Source organism: Argiope bruennichi, chromosome 9, assembly GCF_947563725.1.
Source record: "Argiope bruennichi chromosome 9, qqArgBrue1.1, whole genome shotgun sequence".
In the NCBI taxonomy this organism is placed as follows: Eukaryota; Metazoa; Arthropoda; class Arachnida; order Araneae; family Araneidae; genus Argiope; species Argiope bruennichi.
In genome coordinates, this window is record NC_079159.1 from 38,460,218 (window position 1) to 38,479,440 (window position 19,223).

Consider the following 19,223-nt stretch of genomic DNA (forward strand, 5'->3'; position numbering starts at 1 on the left):
AATGATATGAATTCTGAAATCACCTTTCTTTATTATTAATAATAAGCATATGTAATTCTGTTTATTTGTAATATCTTTATAATATGTGTATCATTATTCCTCTCGTATTCTTCAATGACTGATCTTGAACTTTATTTAAGGGAGTGAGCAGACATTTTCAGTCTTAACAATGTTATTTTATTTTATCATATATGATTTAAAAATTTGTTCATGGTATATTTTAATCTAATTATAGAATCTTAGATCATAAAAGAATGAAATGAAAAATTATTAATTTATTATTTCCTTTATAATTTTTAAGTCTTTTGGAATGCAGAGCTTGTATTAGGATCGTCAATCAATTTTCAAAACAAATTTGCAGTTTTTAATATTAGCCAAAATTTAAAGAAGTCCAATATATATTAATTTATTTGTTACAAATCAAAAATTGGAAGTCTTTGATTTAAATTATATGTAAACAAGTATCAAAAAATGAATATAATGCTTTAATTTTATTAGATCTTTTAATTATTTTTTTCTTTTGCAGGTTTTTATCCTTGCACTGCCATTTATTTCCAAACTTCAATTTTTGTCCCAGCTGATAAACGATAACTGTTGTTTGATATGTATATAATTTTATGGTTAGTTGCCAAATTCAAGTGCCTTACAATAATCAGAAGTTGTATGAGTAAAATTAACGTAAATTTAGCAAGTCAACATCATAATGAAGTCTGGAGCTAATCATTTTAAAGTGATTTGGTGCCTTCAGAAGGCTTCATGTTGAATTTTTATATTGTTTTTTAGAAATCGGAAAAAAGTGCCACATAGAAATTTCTTATTTTGTAAATACCAGATTATGTATATTGTAGTTGATTTTTTTTTTCTCCTTTATTAAGAATGTTTAAAGGATTTTGTAGAGCTTTGTATATTTGTATGTTTATTTGTGTTGTGATGTAATGAAGTATGTGCACTCCCTAGATTTGTATGATCTGTGATCATAACACTTTTATAAATTAATTTTTAAAATTTTACCTTTTTTTATATGCAAAAAGAAATTGCATAAAATATATTCCTTAATAAATGTTTTTGAGAATATTACTAATTTTCAAAGTTATAAATTAAATTTCAGTTTGTCTTAATATCAATGTTTTTTTTATAAAATAAAAAATTGCAATTAAAACTTTATTTTATAAGGTTTGAATTCCAATATACTATTTTCCTCTCTGTCACTAAGACTTAAATTATTGATATAAATTATATAAAATCTGAATTTTCATTTTGTTTACTTTCTTTTTTAACTTTTTTGCATAAGTTTTATTAATCTTGATGAATGGATTCCTTCTCTTATATGTGAAAATTTGTATTATATAAAAGGCAAATATCTTGTGTTATAGATGTTTGTGAAATTTCTTATGAACCTTTTTTTCCTTAGTATTTTTAAATGAATCTTGCTAAGCATTTTTAATATTCTGAAAATTTAATCAGCATTTATTTTTTTTATTCCAAAATGATTTTTCCTCCCCTTATCTGAATGTTTTCCTCTATTTGATGAATTAAATTAGAAATGTCGAAGAATGTTATGCATTGTGCCTGAAGTAATTTTTTAATAATATTTTTAATGATGTTATTTTAATTCAAGTCAGTACTACAGGGTTCTAATGTAATGAACAATTGCTCAAAGTCAATGAAGGTTTTAGTTAAAGAAAGAAGAATTTGTATTTTTAATGATGAATGTGAATGGTTTTTTTAGTGTTTTTGTCTTCTTTGTACTTGTAAAATACGTATGATGTGGATGTTTTCTCTCGGCATTTGTTAATTGATTCTGATGTTTTGTAAATAATGTAATAATTTTAAAAGAAAAGCAAAGTGCATTCTAAACTAAAACGTGCCTTTCGAAATGAATATTCTATTTTCAACGTTGTATGAGCAAATATATCAGTATTGATTGAGAAGATACAATCTTTTTTATAAGAATGTTATTTGCATTATTTTTTTATTAACATTGAATCTATTTGATTAATATTCATTATATTATATTATTGATAATATATTCTTATTCTGATTGTATTTGAATTTTTATATCTAAAGAAATTGTAAATTTCTTATGTTTAGCTGTGCCAAATTATTCAGTTAGGTGTTAAAAAATTTCTTGTTGTTATAGTGATTTTGTATTCTTGGTTTTAGTTTTAACTAATTTTTTAAATATTAAATTTCAAATCAAAATAATTACTTATAAAATATTGTTATGTAAATTGTATTGTGCAAATATGTTCAATATTAGATTTTTTATTTTCTTTTGCAGATCTTCACTAAATGTTACTTAGCATGAATGTTTGAATTATATTTGTTTCTATGTTTTCTAGGCCAATATGCCTTTAAACTTAATGCATTAATTTTTTTAAAGATTCGTTGCCAAATTATGTAAAATAAAAGAATATTGTTAGATTTGATTTTGCACTAGTTATTTATGGTTATTACAAATAACTGCAAAAATTTGATTCAGTATCTGTATTTTCTAAATATTAACTGTTTCTCTAATTACAATTGTTTTTAATTAATAATTATGCTGTGTTTTTGCTCAAGAATAAATTTTATTCATATTTATAATTAAATTTTTTTCCTCACAGTGGTGAATTCCTACCCCCCTCCCCTTTCTAATGGCCACTTTCAAGTGCCCTTATTCCAAATTAAATATTGGCATTGGATGTTTCATTAGTAATGACACATTCAACTTTTAAGTTAAATGGATTTACCTAAACTTGTATAACTTAATATGATGATAAATATTTTTTTTCTCTTCATTTTTGTATATATCTTTTCTGTGTACATTAAATACATGAGATTGTGATGTTTTGTTAGTTTGCCAAGTAAAGGAAAAAATAAAGACTTTTGTTAAAGTGTTTGGATATTTTTAATCTGTGACTTACTTTTCCCTTAACTGTTTGAAATGTGTGGTAAAAGTGTCATTGCTGGCTTGGAATGTGTAACTGAATAAATTTAATTAACTTTATTACAAATTAAATTTAACAAGTCGTGAATAACATGAATGATTTACTAAAAATGATTTTTTTAAAGGAATACTTCTATTAATAAAGTAGAAAATAATTTTATTAGAAATGTGTTTATGTGAGCAAATTGATATTTTAATCATATTGTAAAATTAAGAAGTTTCTTTATTATGATTTCTTAAAAGCTGTATAATGCTGCCTACACTATCTTACATTTCAATAATAATAATTAATTTCTCGTTATTAGATATATGGCATATTTTTAATGTATGTCAATTTCTGTTTGAATTGCATACATTTTTGCTGAAAAATGTATGCCATGGTGCATCATGACAGATTTTATTGAATTTTAATAATTTTTCTGAAATTTATTGCATTCCTTATTGAAATTCAAAATATAATTAAAAGCAATTGATAATTGAGTAATTAAAATATTCCATTGTTATTTAGAGCACACAACATTTGAAATATCAAAAATGCTTTAACACTAGGTTTATGGATATTTCTTATATATCTAGCTCTACGAACACACATGAATTTGAAGCATGACTCTTCAGTGACAGAACACTCCTCTCTAATACTATGTTTTTCAATTTTTTTTTTCTTTTTCTAGACATTTAAATGATAAAGAAGGACTTGCTGTCAAAATAGTATAAAATTAAGTTTCACACTAATATTACTATTAAAAAAATAGTATTTTTGAATACTTGAACTACTAGCAACTAGAACTTCCAAAACATTTTCTAACTCTGTTGCAATGCACATTCTGCTTTAAATTCTTTCTATTGTTTCTTATCGGGCTTGTTTCATTTGAGATAAAGGGATCGAGGATAGTCTGTGTATTCATATTTATTACTGTTGTAATTTTTGCATGGGTAAAACTTAAATTTACTAAAAATTTTATTTACAATCACATCAAATTGATGCACATTTGTTAAGATAGTTATACCATAAAGAATTTCAAAACTTTTGAAGAAAATAGATTTCAATATATATTTACCTCCTTCAACAGATAAAAGTGCAAAAGATAAAATAAAAATGCGAACATTTTTTGTAATTTTCCTTAAATTCGAAATGTGTCAAAATGATGCATCACATAAATGTAGTGTTAAGAAATGAACAAATATTGCAAATTTAAATATAAATCTTTTTTTTTAAAAAAAATGCTTGAATTAGCTGCAAATAACCTGAGTTTCTTTCACATTAGTTGAATTTTAACTGCCAAACTGAAATTTATATTGGCATACTTATTTTCATTTCTTAAATTTAAGTTGTATAACTTGGCAGTTAAAAAAAATAAAATGGATGTTGAATATTTGATTACATAGTCAGATGCAATTAATGTTGTCCCATTTTTTTCTTAAATATTATTTTATAATTTGCAATGTTGCTTAACCACCTTATATTTTCAATTTATTTCTGCTTGAAAATAGAAAATTAGTTTTCAAATTCCAACAGAAAAATAAAATCTTATAAATCAAAATTATATTAAATACTTAAGTGGTTTGTGCAACTAATGGGATTAAAATCGCAGAGTAGAGTAAATGAAAATGAAAAAAATGCTTTCTAACAAATTTATAATATTGTTATAATTCTGAAATTTATGATCAAAGCTTTTTAAATTTGTTTTATTAATAACAAATTATGAATGTGTTGAAATAATTCTCTTCATTTTGCCCCCCCCCCTCTCCCGTACAGAAAGAAAATTAATATAAAAAATTATTATTGTGTATGGAAAATAAATTTAGTTCAAAATTACAAAATTAGTATTTTGTAGTTTTTTTCATATTTCAGTATGGAGTTCAGTTCATTCAGTATACGGAGCGATAGTATATTAATAATCGAAAAATTCAACATCAAGACTTTGATGAATATCTGTATTTTAAACCTTCCTTAATCTGAAAAAAAGAAACAAGAAGTCTTGTTTTGACTGAAAATGCTATCATGACGGAGAAAAAATGGTGAATGCAATTTAATATGTGGTGGTAATATCAAAATTATAATTTTTTTTGATTTGTGAAGAATTTGATAGATCTTTATTCCTGTGGATGTGAATATAAAAATAAAAAAAAAATCAATCAACATGATACTGATTCAAAGAGAAGCCGCATCTTTACATCACATGACCGTCTGTCCATTCTGTGTGAATGCAATTTCTCAAAAACGCACCAAGTTGGATGGATGAATGCCATTGGGATTCGTAGGCTAATGTCAATCTAAACGTGATTCATACACTATTTTCTATATTATTAAATTTGCTGTCTGTTTTATGAAAAGGCAGACTGTTTAACCGTAAATATATGATAATTCGAATACATAATGAGTTTATAATCTATTGTGCGGTTTTGACACTAGAATTATAAATCTTTTACAAATTTTGGAACCATTTTCCAAAAGATCCGTTTATGATATCTCTGTTTGTTTGACGTGGACGCCAAACACGAAAAATTCTACAGGTTTAAATACAATTAAGTTTAAAATGTGTGAGAATCAGTGGCGTAGCGATAGCAGGGTAAGGTGGCAAAATCCCGTACGTCAGTTATCTTCGTTATGCCATTGTTGAAAATATTTTAATTCAGTAGCAAATTTTTGAGATGGAAATGGATAATTTTATTATAAATTTTCACACTTCTTTAAATTATGCAAAGGAAAGTCATTTTTTTTTTCTAATCATGAGCAACCAATATCTGAAGTTATTTCTATACTATTAGGAATTAGGAATAAATTTTTTATCTTAAATTTAATTGCTGCATATCATAAATGGAAATACTTCAAGCATCATGAATTGCATCTGAGTTTAATTTAAATAGATGGGTATCCGCTTGTTTTAAATAGTAATTTTCAAGTCATTACAATATGCTTTTATTATTAACAGTGAGAAATTGGAGGTACGAATTACTTTAAAAGAGAAGCTCTTGAACAAAAATATTTGTAACTTTTTCAAGTTCCGCTGCATCCAATAGATAATTTTGTATTGCATGCACCATAACAGCGTGTTATTTTAAGAATCGGATCAAGTTATATTTTTTGTACAAAATGAATGCAGCAATTTGTTAATCATTGCTTTTTTGTTGACAATAATGTATTTAAAAATTAAACAGCTGTGTTTTGTGACCATTTGTTGGTCCAGAATATTAATACTATTGATTTAGCCATGTCAAAGACATTTAAATAACAGCATCTTATTCTAACAAAAGGATGCATTACTTAAAAATACATTTGCGTTATAAATATCTAGCATTCGACTTGTGAAATATCCACGCAAAGTGGGGAAATTGGTTCAATTGTCAAGTCTAGGAACTATATTGTTTCATTTTACGATATCTACAAAAGTTGAAATGATTGGGAACATTTGTACATTTCGATATTAAAATCCCCTTTTTAAAATAAATATCCAAAAATCCAGCGCTTCTATTAAATTGGCCTTTGTATGGAATCGTGAGAGACACAAGACATATTGTCAAGTCTTTTTATCTAATATTTGTGGGATTACTAAAAGACTATTGTGTTAAATTTTGCCTCTAATTGGTTTATACACGCTCAAAAAAGGAATGCACACTTCCATAATTACTAAATGGCTACCAAGATTATTTTCTCTTTTCAGTGATATATAAAACAAAACTATTTTCGATCTGTATTGAAATCAAATGTCATCTTTTATGTGCAAATAAAATGAAGCTAATGCCATTTTCATTTGGATTTCGAAATAGATGGTAAATTATTGGACGATTGCTTTTAATGGAGGATCAATACTCTTTCGTCGATAACGAACAAGAAAATTTGTTCTGTTATTGTTGCCTGAAGGTTTTAAATTAAATGGCTTAATAAATGTTTGATATTTTTCATCTCTTTTCCGAAAAAAAATGGGTTGATTTTTTTTTACAAGAAATAAAATGAAACCGATGAAATAATCGATACTTTCAGCATTTACACTATCGGAAGGTCAGTTGTTTAAATCGTAATTGTATTACAAAAATGTAAATAAACAACATTCACGCGGTTTAATTTTGAATGCTACTTTGAGATAAGCGGGGTTTTTTTTTGTCATGGAAAAAAATCACATTTTATGACATATATTTTCATCATATTTTTAAAAGTGTTTTAAAAGTAATGAGTTTTCCTACTATACAGAAAAACCAAATATATTGTAAACAAGGAGCAGTCCGTGCTGTTCGTTTCAATGGTAAAGTGTTCATGCGATGGGAAAATCATTTATATATAAAGTTATTTATATTTGGTATAAAGCTAAGATAAAGTGAAAGAAATGTAGGATCAGATTTACTGTACGGTCACCCTTGGCGCGATTTTTTTTTACATTGACGATAAATCTTTTAATTGCAATGCATTTATCAATCTTTAAATTAAATAGAAAATTTGTTTAAATTTTTACTTTATTTTCACATTTAATATCTTTTATTTTCCTCAATGTTTTGTTTAAAATTCTGTTGTTTATTTTCAAAAGATATTTGTTACTTCAAGTGCCACAAAATTTTAATCCGAAAAAATCATTTTTTAAAAAAAATCAGCTTTTTATTTTCTTAATAGTTCTGGATAGACTTTTCTGCTTCTATACAGAGATTTATAAATTGGATACAAATTAAAGTCTCTTAAATTGCATACAAATAGTATCTTTAGTGAATTTTGAAAAGTATAATTTCTCATATGTAAATTTAGAATGGACACATTTTCTTATTATTGTAGTTTTCTGAAAATTGATTTGTAATCAAATTCTTAATAAATCCAGTTCATAAATAAATAAATAAACTTCCTTCTGTAAAATTGGTTCCACTTTTCAGATTCTTAAGTAAGAGAATTATTTTAAAGGATGAAGTGAATTAGCATTTAGCAATGATTCTATAGAGACTTTCCTCTTTATGATTTGTATTTATTATTTTTTGCTCTCTTATAGTTGATGGCAATTATTGTATGACAGCTGGTGCAGACAAATCTGTAAAACTTTGGAATCCTTATAAACAAACTTTGCTTCAGACTTATATGGGACATGGCTATGAAGTACTGGATGTTCAATCTTCTGCAGATAGTTCCCATATTGCTTCTGCTGGGATGGACAAATGTGTGTTTTACTGGGATGTAAGCACTGCTCAAATTGTGAGAAAATTCAGAGGTCATGCAAGTGAGAATAAAATGTTTTGTTAATTTTGTATTGAGTCATTTATCTAGAAATAAGTAATATAATTTTTTTGAAGTGTTTATATATTATTAGTATATTTATTATTAGTAGTATTTATTAATTAATGGTGAAAGTGTTGACAAATGTAGTACCAAAACCAAATTAGCATTGCAACTTTATGACTAACTTGCTTTCAGTTTCTAACTTGCAAGAAGAAAACTAGTACATCGCTTAATGCTGTTTATATGATGTTTTTTTTTTTTTAATCGATTGTTTGGTTGTTGTTTGTTTTTGTCAATGAAATTAGTGCCAATGAATTGTCAATCTTTCCCCATTTATTAATAAGTATCCTATTATTTGTGTAATATCCATTATAATTTTTTTTCATCATCAGCATTTTGTTTGAATACTTACTAAAACCCTCTAGTGAAATTTGAATATTTCCTTACAAATTTTTTACTAATTTATTGATTATTTATTATAATGGAATTTTTATGGATATAAATATTTCTATAGATTTAGTAATGGTGTGTGCAAATTAATTATTTTTAATTTATGTTAACAATAATAAATATGTTATGTGCATTTTATGCTTATTTGTAAATTTTTTTTTTGTTTCTAAATTGATAATTCTCATTAAATTGGCTACTTCCAAAATGTGTTACAATCTTGCTTAGTATTGTAATTGATTTCTCTGATTTTTATAACTTAGGCTGCTATATTTTGGGCATGTATATTTTGAAAATTATTGTGCTTATCTGAAATTGAAATTTTATATTAATATTTAATACTTGGTGATTACTTTTATCAATATAAGGAAGAAATATTTCAAAAATTTATATTATTCTCTTTACTTTTTATTTTACTTATCAGAGATTTCTTGAATTTAATTTAATTTCTAGAATTTTTATGTTATTAAGTAATCTAAATAAAATTCTGTCATTTTTTCTTCTCCCTTAAATTAGGTTACATTAATGCAGTGAAATTCAATGAAGAATCCACTGTCATTCTGTCTGCTTCTGTAGATAACACAGTTTGTGCTTGGGATTGTAGAAGCAAATCTCGTGAACCTATACAGGTAGTAAAATTTAGCGACTCAGAATTCAAATGATACTTTCGGTTGTAACAGCAACCAAATAGTGACGAGAAAAAGGTTTACCAATTTTGCGATTTCAGTTGGCAACATGTGATTTGAACATGATTTAATCTATATTTATGCTCTTGCATATATATTTTTATAATTTGACGAAATTTTTTCTCGATGTTTTTGGTTTTCATTAAAACTGTTAAGTACCATCCCAATTCGACGAAATCTACTTTGTTTTGCTGTGGTTGAATATAAAATGTTTTGTAATTTAGATTTTAAAAATATTTTGTATATTCAGAACGTTAAAGTTTAAAATTTTCTTAAATAATTACTATTTTTTAAAAAATTCTTCTTTGCATTCAATTTTTAATATTTGCTAACTACATATTTTTTCAAGAATCCTCTTAATGAACTTATTCAAGTTAGACATTTAATTTTGCATATCTAAATTAATTTTGAGGGAATGTTTTCACTAAAATTTGTGTGGCTTTTTTGAAAAATATTCTGTTTTTTGCTTTCATTAATTATAAAAAACTTTCTAAGCAATATTTTAAAAAATTGATGGCTAATTCTATTAAGTTGATATTTCTGAGTTTTCAGAAAAAGTATCAAGTAGTTTGAATGAAATGTGCTTTACTTTTTGCAGTAAATATGACTTTGGGAAAAATAAGGAACTGAGAAAAATGGTTTTAAAGATTCAGACACAGAAATATGGTTGTTTAACCAAAATTATTTTAAAGAAGCTATTTCTCTCAACAGCTATCAAATATTTTTAAGTAGCAAAGTAATAATTATTTTGGAATGTTATTGTTTCCATAGTTAATAACTATTTTAATTAGAAAAAAAATTGAAAAATTAGAAAATAATTTTATTTATTTATTTTTAATATTTATATGTCAATATATATAGGCAATCATTCCTAATTTTTTCTCACAAATGCTTATTAATGCTTAATAATAATTAAGAAACATTGGAATAAAATTTAATTAAAAAACATTTGGAGTAAGCAAAATAGCCTTTAAAAAACCCTAAATTTAATAAAAATGGATTTAAAAATATTTCTACAAAGTTTTTAGCCTGTATTTTTTTATATGAAACAAAACTATATTGTAAGAGCAAAATAAATTTTGCCTTGTTTTAAAATTAGAATGTTTTAATAAATATACAGAAAGTCATTAATTTCACTTTAATAAATTTGACAACCAAATTTAAAACTGTTTTTATTTTAAACTGTTTTATTTGGGAATTTGATTTACATGCTTTGCGCCTCTTAATTTTCACTATAACATAATATGAATTTGTGTTAATTCATGGTATTTACAATCTATCAAAATTAAAATTAACAATTAAGTATGTTAAATTTTGAAAAAAAGCTGATTTTATTTTCAAAAGATGGTTTAAATTTGATGGGTAGAAATTAATTCTGACTAGTAAAATGTTCTAAATTGCAAATAAATAATGATGAGTAATATCATAGGTGTTATATGTATGAGTAAACGATAACATTTTCAAAAAAATGTTTTACTTTACTTCAAAAAAAAAAAAAAAATAAATAAATAAAATAAAATAAAATAAAAAAAAATGTGGATTTTTGATGGCTTTGTCTTACCAACAAAGTAATTAATAACAATAATAAATTTCTGAAATATTATGTAAAATTTTTATTTTTTGTCTCTGAAATTTTGTTCTTCTAGGATTTTAAACTAGGATTCTTCTTGGATTTCCTTAAATTTAATTTCCATATTTATTGTAGCAAAATATACTTTCTGAATTACTCCTTGCCTTTTTTTGAAAAATTTTATTTTTAAGTTTAGTTTTTTGAGTAGTTACTCGGAATTTAATTAACTAGCAATAGAATCAGTTTAGTATATAAATATCTTTGTTCATATCTTTTGCTTAAATTTAATTTTATTAAACATTTGCTAGAATGTTGTATTAAATTATTTAGATTCTTCGAGATGCCAAGGACTCGGTTACATCGCTTTCAGTTTCTGATCATGAAATATTGACAGCATCTTTGGATGGATGTATTCGGAGGTACGATCTTCGAAAGGGACAGATGCACCAAGATGACTTGGGATGTAAGATTCTTTATATTTTGCTTGTTTTTTTAAAAATATATTTATCCTTAAATTTTTTTTAATGTTAAGAAAAAATAACTTGATTAAAAAAAAATTTCTGCTAAAAAAGAAATATTGATTTGAAAAAAAAAAAAAAAAATACTGATCTATATATCAATGACAATAAAATTTTAAATATTTTATCATGAAATTATCACAAAAATGCAATACAAATTAAATTATGGAACACAAATTAGCTATAATTTAATTTATTAGTTCAAAGCTATTGTCTAACACAAACAGACAGAGAATTTTCTCACTGTTTATGCAATTGGGCATTGATATATTTATTTAAGGAATACAAAGAGAGATTAATCTAGAAATCTAAAGATCTTGAATTCCCTGGAATATAAATAAATATTATTTTGAATTAAAATAATATTCAATCCTTGGATTGAATTAGTGTTCTGAAATTCAAACCACATTCAAGTAAAATAACTATTTAGTGGTCTGCTGATTGAGTTGGGATATATATTGGCTGTTAAGGTTTTTTTCTCCTTATGTATAACAATGTAAATGTTAATTTGTGCTATTTATTCATAGTTTTAATTGAAACCAAAAGCCACCTTTAAGAAAATGACTGCTTTGTAAAAGTCTTTACTATGAGTGTAAAATATTAATTTTTTAAAATTAGTATATTTTTAAAGTATTATCTTATAATAAATTGATTAATCAAGCATGTTTTTATTTTAAAATTAAAATTTTATTTTTGTATTATGTTCTTGTCTTTAGTAAAATGAAGTAGTTTAAACTATCTAGGTGCATTAAAATATTACAAATGCACATTATATCTAAGAAGGTTTAGATTACAATCTTGTTTTGGAATTTTGTATTAATTGTTATTGGATTCTTGTTACATATAAATGTCTCACTAATACTCTTAATTAAATATGTTAAAAGTTTTATATAAAGCATCTTTTACTTGCTAGAATTAGTTCTGAATTATTCCACCTTCATGCTCAATATTATTTGTTTATTTATTTTTTAACTTTAATATTAGTTATTCAGAATTATTTATCTGAAATTTTTCTACTACTACTTTTTTAAAAAAGAAATGCAACATTATACTTGCATGTTAATGTTAAAATTATTGTATTCTGAATTTACTTACTTTTTCAGGAAAAGAAAAGGTTGTTTAATTAAGAAGAGTACATTTTCTTGATGACAAATGCATATAAAATCAATCAAAAATTAAAAAAAAAGTTTCTTGCTGATTGTAGTTATTTATAATTCATTTCTTTTGCGTGTGTGTGTGCGTCATGAGTGCATGTGTGTGTGCATTGTGAGTGTGTGTGTGCACATGTGTAAATGATTATTTTGAAGTTGAACACAAAATTGAATCCTTAAATTTTTGACATTCGTATTTAGGATTCCTTTCTGTTAAGGCTAAATTTCAATCTGTACTTAAGTTTTAAGTAAATACCCCTTCCCCTTCTTCTTCTAAAATTTATAAATTTGCTACTATCTTTTATATAAATACGGTGATGAATTGCATTTCACTTTCTCTTTCTTGTTCTAACTTTGACTGAAAAAGGATTATAATGTTTCTTAGAGATGTCAAATATTAATTGAAATGTTAGGCAAACAGTTGATAATTTGGATGAAATGACATACATAAAGAAAGGTTAATGAATGGATTAAAATATGAACTCTTCTTTCATGAGAAGTTTATTGTTTGCACACATATATTTTATTACTGAAGAATGATAAAAGTTTATGGTAATGAGTAAATACTGAACTTTTCATTGGCTTATTCTTTTAGGTCCTCTGAACTGTGTAACTTTCACAAAAGATGGGCAGTGTATGTTGACAAGCTGCTTAGATAATACATTGCGACTTGTTGATAAAGATGGCGGTGAAGTCCTTTCAGAGTGAGTATCTGTTTTTTAGAAGCTTTAGTCTTGATTTCCCTACCTAATTGATTGTTAACAGTATTATTTAGGAACAGCAGTTGTGCAAGATTTGTGTTAAAATAGATAATATAAAATATTTAAAAAATTTTGTAAATACCAAAAAAATAAAATGCTGCACTAAACAACAATAAAAATACTGTAACAAAGATTAAGTTACAGTATAATCTGTAATAATAATTATAAAAATAAAATTCTGTCTGTTTTAATGTGCTTTATACACGAATTCTTTTCTTATTACCATATGGAAATGAATAAGAAAGTTGTAATTAATTCTTAATTCTACAAATTCTTGAAATTTAATAATTGTGAAAAATATACTGAAAATCCTTAAAAGTGATATATATTTTATTTTTTGAAATATTAAATTTTATTACTTTTATAGGTATACTGGCCATAAAAATGAAAGCTACAGAGTAGACAGTTGTCTAAACAATACAGATTCACTTGTTGTGTCTGGATCTGAAGATGGTTGCATATATGCTTGGGATTTAATCGAAGTAAGCTAAAGTCATATTTATGAAGCTGTCTTTTCATTTTATTTATTTTTTCTATTATATTTTTTTTTAATATTAAAGTATATTTCCTTTAAGTCTTGAAAATATCATTCTCTGTTATATTTGACATTTTCCTTATAAGCAATACAGATGCTGTACCAACAGATATTTTATATCTGTTTATAAGTTAGTGTATTTGCTTACGTATGGATATTTTAGCTTTGCTAGTGAATTTATAAATTTACTCTACCGATAGAAGCTTTACTTTAATGTATGAAATAATGCATTTGTTGAACCAATAAATATTTTGCATTTGCTTATGAGTTAGTATATTTGCTGTATCATATTAATAAATAATTCACTTTTGCTTATGAATTAGTGCATTTGTATTTTAAATATAGTAGGGGTACATTTGTATGGGGTATATATGGGTACATTTGTATTTGTATCTTATGAGTTATACCAATTGATATTTTATTTTTGCAAGCCAGTGTATTTGCTGTACAAATTAATATTTTATCTTTCCTTAGAAATATGCACATTTGCTGTACTACTTAGTCATTAAGATTTCATTTCTCTCATACTGATAATATGACGTAATTCTAATCATTTGTTGATAATATTTGCTTCTTTAGTTACTGTATCATGACATGCATGAAGGTTAGCCTGTAGGTGGTCTAGCCGACAGATAGTAACATAAGCATGCATTCACACATACACACATCTTAAAAGGTGACAGAGGTGGTCGCACATTGTTTGAATTTTTTAAATGGAGCATTTAGCAATCATTAAATAAGTTTTATTACTGCATATACTTTAAAATGTAACATACATATTACATACATGAATATTACATGTATTATGTATGTTATATGTAAATGTATATGTACATGTATATGCATATTACACACATGTATATGACAAAGTATTCTAAAAGCTGATTTCTGGTGAAATGGTTTTTGTTACTGAACAGTGAATAGAAGGCTATGCTTTTATTTTTTCAGAAAGAGAAATATTTCTACTTACATTCATATATCTATATCTTTTTATCTATCTATCTATATATTGTTACAAAACGGTAATGCTGCTTCCCAGCATGGTTAGTTCTATCACTGGAAATACCTATTTATAATCATATGTATTGGATGCTGCTCGGAGCCAAGCCAGTAATCATAGGGCTTGGCGACCATTTGGCGAATTCGATGACAAAATAGATAATGCTGAAAACTTTGAGAATTTTAATAATCCAGCCAATAGGAACTAAGATGCACCCAGAACCTTCTTGTTGTGCCACCCAGGAACTATAAAAAGTTGATAATCTCAAGCCGCAATGAAGCGGAATTGTAGACAAGTAACGAGTCTTTGAGAGGATAGAGGAGCAACGGCGGAGTGCCAGCGTTGTGTGGAGCCCAAACTATTGCTGAACTGAGTTTTGTGCCGAGTCCTATTGTCTATTGTGGAAGCAGTATCAAGTTGTGTGTGGAGTAGCAAGTTGTGTGGTAGTGAGTCAGCAGTAGAATACAGCTAAAATGAGGAGTCAGTGGAGAATTTCAGCCATTTGGAGAAACGTAGAGCAAAGCTCCGAGGATCCCCTCTCCTGCTGAATTCTGTCTGGCCGCTTTGTGTGTTGTGGTCGATTACTACTTGTGGGCTACTGTTTGCTGTAGTGTGCTGCCCTGTGTTCGTCTTGGCTGTATATATTTGTCGTCTGTGTATACGTCGTCCTTGTCTTAGTGTCTTCGTGTTAAATAAACGTCGTTGTTGTTTTCTACTTAGGCCTGCTGATTGTTTCCATACCATATACCCACTATATGCAAACCCGGTGATCCGTAACAATATATATACCAAATAAATATATTTAAGAATACATGCTGTGAAAAACCATTGAATAAGATAGAATCAGAATAACTGATAATAAAGTAATCATGCAAAAATTTGCAATATGTTGAAAATGGAACCTAAGAAATTTGTATGGAAAAAAACAAATTTCTGCTTAGTTAAGATCTTTAATTTATACAAGAAAATTTATCAATTCAAAGAATTGATGTAAAATAATTAATGCTAAATTTTAACTGTAATTAAAAGACAAATAAGTTTAATCTTTAAAAGAAAAAGTGAACAGTATGGTGATCTTTTCTTTGGTGCGATCGAATGTGGAAGTACTAATGAGTATTTATGTTCACATGCAGGCACGGTAATAAACGATTGATCATTGATGAATGTATATTATATTGTATTGATGAGATTATAATAATTATATTTATATATATATTGTTACAAATCTGTAATTTTGCTACCCGGCACAAATAGTGTCATCCTGGAAAAACCGTTAAAACCTTTGTAAGATCTGTCCTGTGCGTGCTGAGTATGGCGACCATTTGGCGAGTTTGGCGACTAAATGGGTCATATTGGAAAGTTCGAGAAGTTTCACGAAACATCCAGTAGGAACCAAGATACACTCAGATACGTCCTGATTGGTCTGAAGATTCTAGTCCCGCTTCCCGGAAGTATAAAAGACAGGCACTCTGAAGTTGCAGGGAAGAAGTTGTGTGTGAGAAGAGTCGGAGTCGCCGACAAGTAAAGATTTGGAGAGCAAGCAAGCTGCTGAACTAGCGATTAAATGTGCTGCGTTATTACCATTAATTGATTTGCGATATTTGTGGAAAAATTTTGTAACAATATATATTCAAATTATTACATTAATTATACATTAGTGCTAGGAAAAAAATGAATCAAACCTTTTCATTATGTATGAGTTATAAATATATCCTTTTGTGGTAAATCAATAAAAATTAATTTATTTTTTATTTCAATATCTGCAGTCTTCTCACAGTGCATTTTTCTTCTCTATAGGGAACTATCAAGCACACTCTGAAACATAAGGGTCATAAAGTTGTACATTCAATTGCATTTCATGCCTCCAAACCTGTGATGATTACTGCAGCAGAAGCAAATGTGTATCTGTGGTTAGATCAGGATGAAAAGAGCGAAGACGAAGACGATGATGATAAATAAATTATATTTTTATTAAACTTCAGATGTTTTTCTAGTTATGATATATTGTGTTATATTTATTGATAAGTCAAAATAATTTACAATTTTGTTTGTATCATTAATGCTTGATTTTTAGAAATTAAATTTCTGCAAATTATGGAAAAATATAGTCAAGATATTTAATAAATTTAGTGAAAGCCAGAGGCAGTGATCACCCCAAAGCTTTCTCGCATACTCTGTAATAAATTTGTCATGCCAGAGGATATCTTACATAGCACTGGCGTACATAATTACGAAATAGTAACATTTGGCATGAATTTTGCATTTTTACTGAATCTATTGAATCATCCTTGGCGAGTTATTTAGCGATTAATCCCGCTACATGTTAATAGTATCCAACAATCGAATTTCTGTTTTAGATACGTTTTTCTCATTCGATTGAATTAAAAAATTAACACTTAATTGCATTTGTAGCCACAAATTCCCATACCAAATGTGATCTATTTAAGTCATTGTATTTTTGAATTATCGCGTTTACATGTTTCTGAAAGTACAGACCGACAGACAATCAACCCAAAGGTGGATTTGGATCAAAATTGAACAGGTGTCTGCACTATAGATGTTAAATCTATGTACTGATTTTTATCTATCTATCTATCTTGCTTCGTTTTTTAGCTATTTTGCTGATTTATATTTGAACAGGCGAACAGACGGACTTCCTGTGAACAGATTTTACTCAGAATTTGATAGAAATCGGCAAATGTGGTGTAAAGATCATATACCAAATTTCAACAGTCTCGCTCAAAGCGTTTTTGAGTTATATTTGTCACAGACAGGCAGACATATGGATGGACATTTTCCAAAAATGCGCTTTTCTAAATCAGGGTTGTCTAAAGCGTGGTGATTCGTCAAAATCTCGAGTTCGAATTTTTCGACAATTACTATACTTTTCAATACTGTTTATGCCAGAAAGTAAAAATGTTTAAGTTTTTTTTTAAACCTTTAAAATGAAATATTCATTGAAAATCAAATCGAGTTTTTACATATATCGTTGTTCTTTTAAGATCAATGAAAAAAAATATATCCATATGCAAAGGACAAACTGACAGATGTATTTACTTTTAGCATATTTTATTTAAAATTTGATGCGTATCATATGAAGATCACATACCAAATTTCATTGTTCCAGCGTTGAGTTGTATTTACGCAAAGATAGGTAATCATTAGAAATTCTGAAAATAGTTTTGAGGGATTGAGAGTGGTTTAAAAATGGAGATTCATCAAAATCTCGATGTCGAATTTATAAAAGACTAGCAGTACCCGCACAGCTTTGACTGTGTCATAACATCTAAGAGGAAAAATTAGCTTTAGACTTAAGTCTAGCCTCCACCCTATATGACATGGGTATGTCATGCGGGATTAAAAATATATTTAGAAATCATCAAAAATAACTGAACACACACGCACTAAATTTATGTCGATAGCTATCACATTACTAAAAAATCACCACACAAGAATAAATTTGGACTCTTTTTCCTTTTATTCTGGTCATCATTGCTAGCAGCACGCTCTTGCTGCCGCGCACACACTGGCTCATGATACACTGAAGTGTTTTTCCTTTTGCCGCAAGAGGGCAGCACAGTGACAGGTCGGAACAATAACTACAAAACAATTTTTATAGCACATATTCAGAAATATTTAGGGCTAAGCTTTGATATACAGTCATTTGGCGCCTTGCGAGTTGGTAATTTTTCGGTGACACTTTGTTGGGAGTTACATGGCTTCCATTTTTTTTTATGCTACTGTATGCTACTTTATTTCGATCTTTCTTGGGGTGAAGTGGAGAATAGTGTGCCCCCGAGTTTGTCGCCAATATGGCAACCCATCGGAATGCTCTTCTAGCAACCCTAATGCTGTTTTGTTTACTACTTTTTGCAATGGTTGAGTTGTACATAAACTACAACTATATTATGAAAAATGTTAAATTAAAAATATTAAAAAAATATCGATTAATGATTTTAATTTTGTTCTTTATTATAATTAAAAGTTTATTAAATAAAGAAAGTTAAGCTTATAATTAAAAGTTATTTTCTTCTTTCTTTTTTTTTTAATGTAAATACGAAGAGAAAATATTTATTCTTTTGCAATTTTTAATTGTCAGTATGCGCTTTAAAAAATCGTCTGAATTCTTAATTTACGAAATCGTTTGCATTCTCACTTTAAAAGACAGCTGCAATGGAATTTTTCGCAGTTCTCATAATTCTCTTGGTGTTCTAACGGTTGGTTCCCTTCATAATTTGTTATGTCGGGAATTGTGCAAGAATGGATGCCGGATAAATGGGATGGAAGACAGTATTTCGAACCTGCGGAATGGATGAAGGGTGAATGAAATATGTATATATATATATTTTAACGAGTTCATGAAGTTAAGAAAAGGATGCTTGTTTGAAATTTTGTATGAAGAATAGTTTGATATCGAAATGGCAGAATGGATGAA

The 19,223-nt window shown here is 27.0% G+C and overlaps 2 protein-coding genes across 2 annotated transcripts in view; both read left to right on the forward strand.

The window, feature by feature from the left end:
• The window catches only part of LOC129984599 (fringe glycosyltransferase-like), a 49,759-nt gene extending 46,880 nt beyond the window's left edge, over positions 1–2,879 (forward strand). The window contains exon 10 of the mRNA XM_056094526.1: positions 527–2,879. Within this exon, the coding sequence (XP_055950501.1) occupies positions 527–581 (55 nt within the window). The 3' untranslated portion in view covers positions 582–2,879. The remainder of the gene's footprint in view (positions 1–526) is intronic.
• Positions 2,880–6,963: 4,084 nt separating this feature from the next.
• Positions 6,964–16,764, forward strand: LOC129984386 (WD repeat domain-containing protein 83-like). The gene is made up of 7 exons (XM_056094265.1): positions 6,964–7,170; positions 7,897–8,121; positions 9,084–9,196; positions 11,154–11,286; positions 13,088–13,196; positions 13,621–13,735; positions 16,586–16,764. Exons 1-7 carry the CDS (start codon positions 7,098–7,100, stop codon positions 16,745–16,747), a joined length of 930 nt encoding a protein of 309 aa, XP_055950240.1. The 5' UTR covers positions 6,964–7,097; the 3' UTR covers positions 16,748–16,764.
• The last annotated feature ends 2,459 nt before the right edge of the window (positions 16,765–19,223 follow it).

Excerpts from the sequence above, each read along its gene's own strand:
- LOC129984386 (XM_056094265.1), top strand. The coding sequence starts at position 7,098 with ATGAGTTTTCCTACTATACAGAAAAACCAAATATATTGTAAACAAGGA. Across the intron at positions 7,171-7,896 it reads CCGTGCTGTTCGTTTCAATG|TTGATGGCAATTATTGTATG; the intron begins GTAAAGTGTTCA and ends GCTCTCTTATAG. Across the intron at positions 13,736-16,585 it reads ATGCTTGGGATTTAATCGAA|GGAACTATCAAGCACACTCT; the intron begins GTAAGCTAAAGT and ends TCTTCTCTATAG.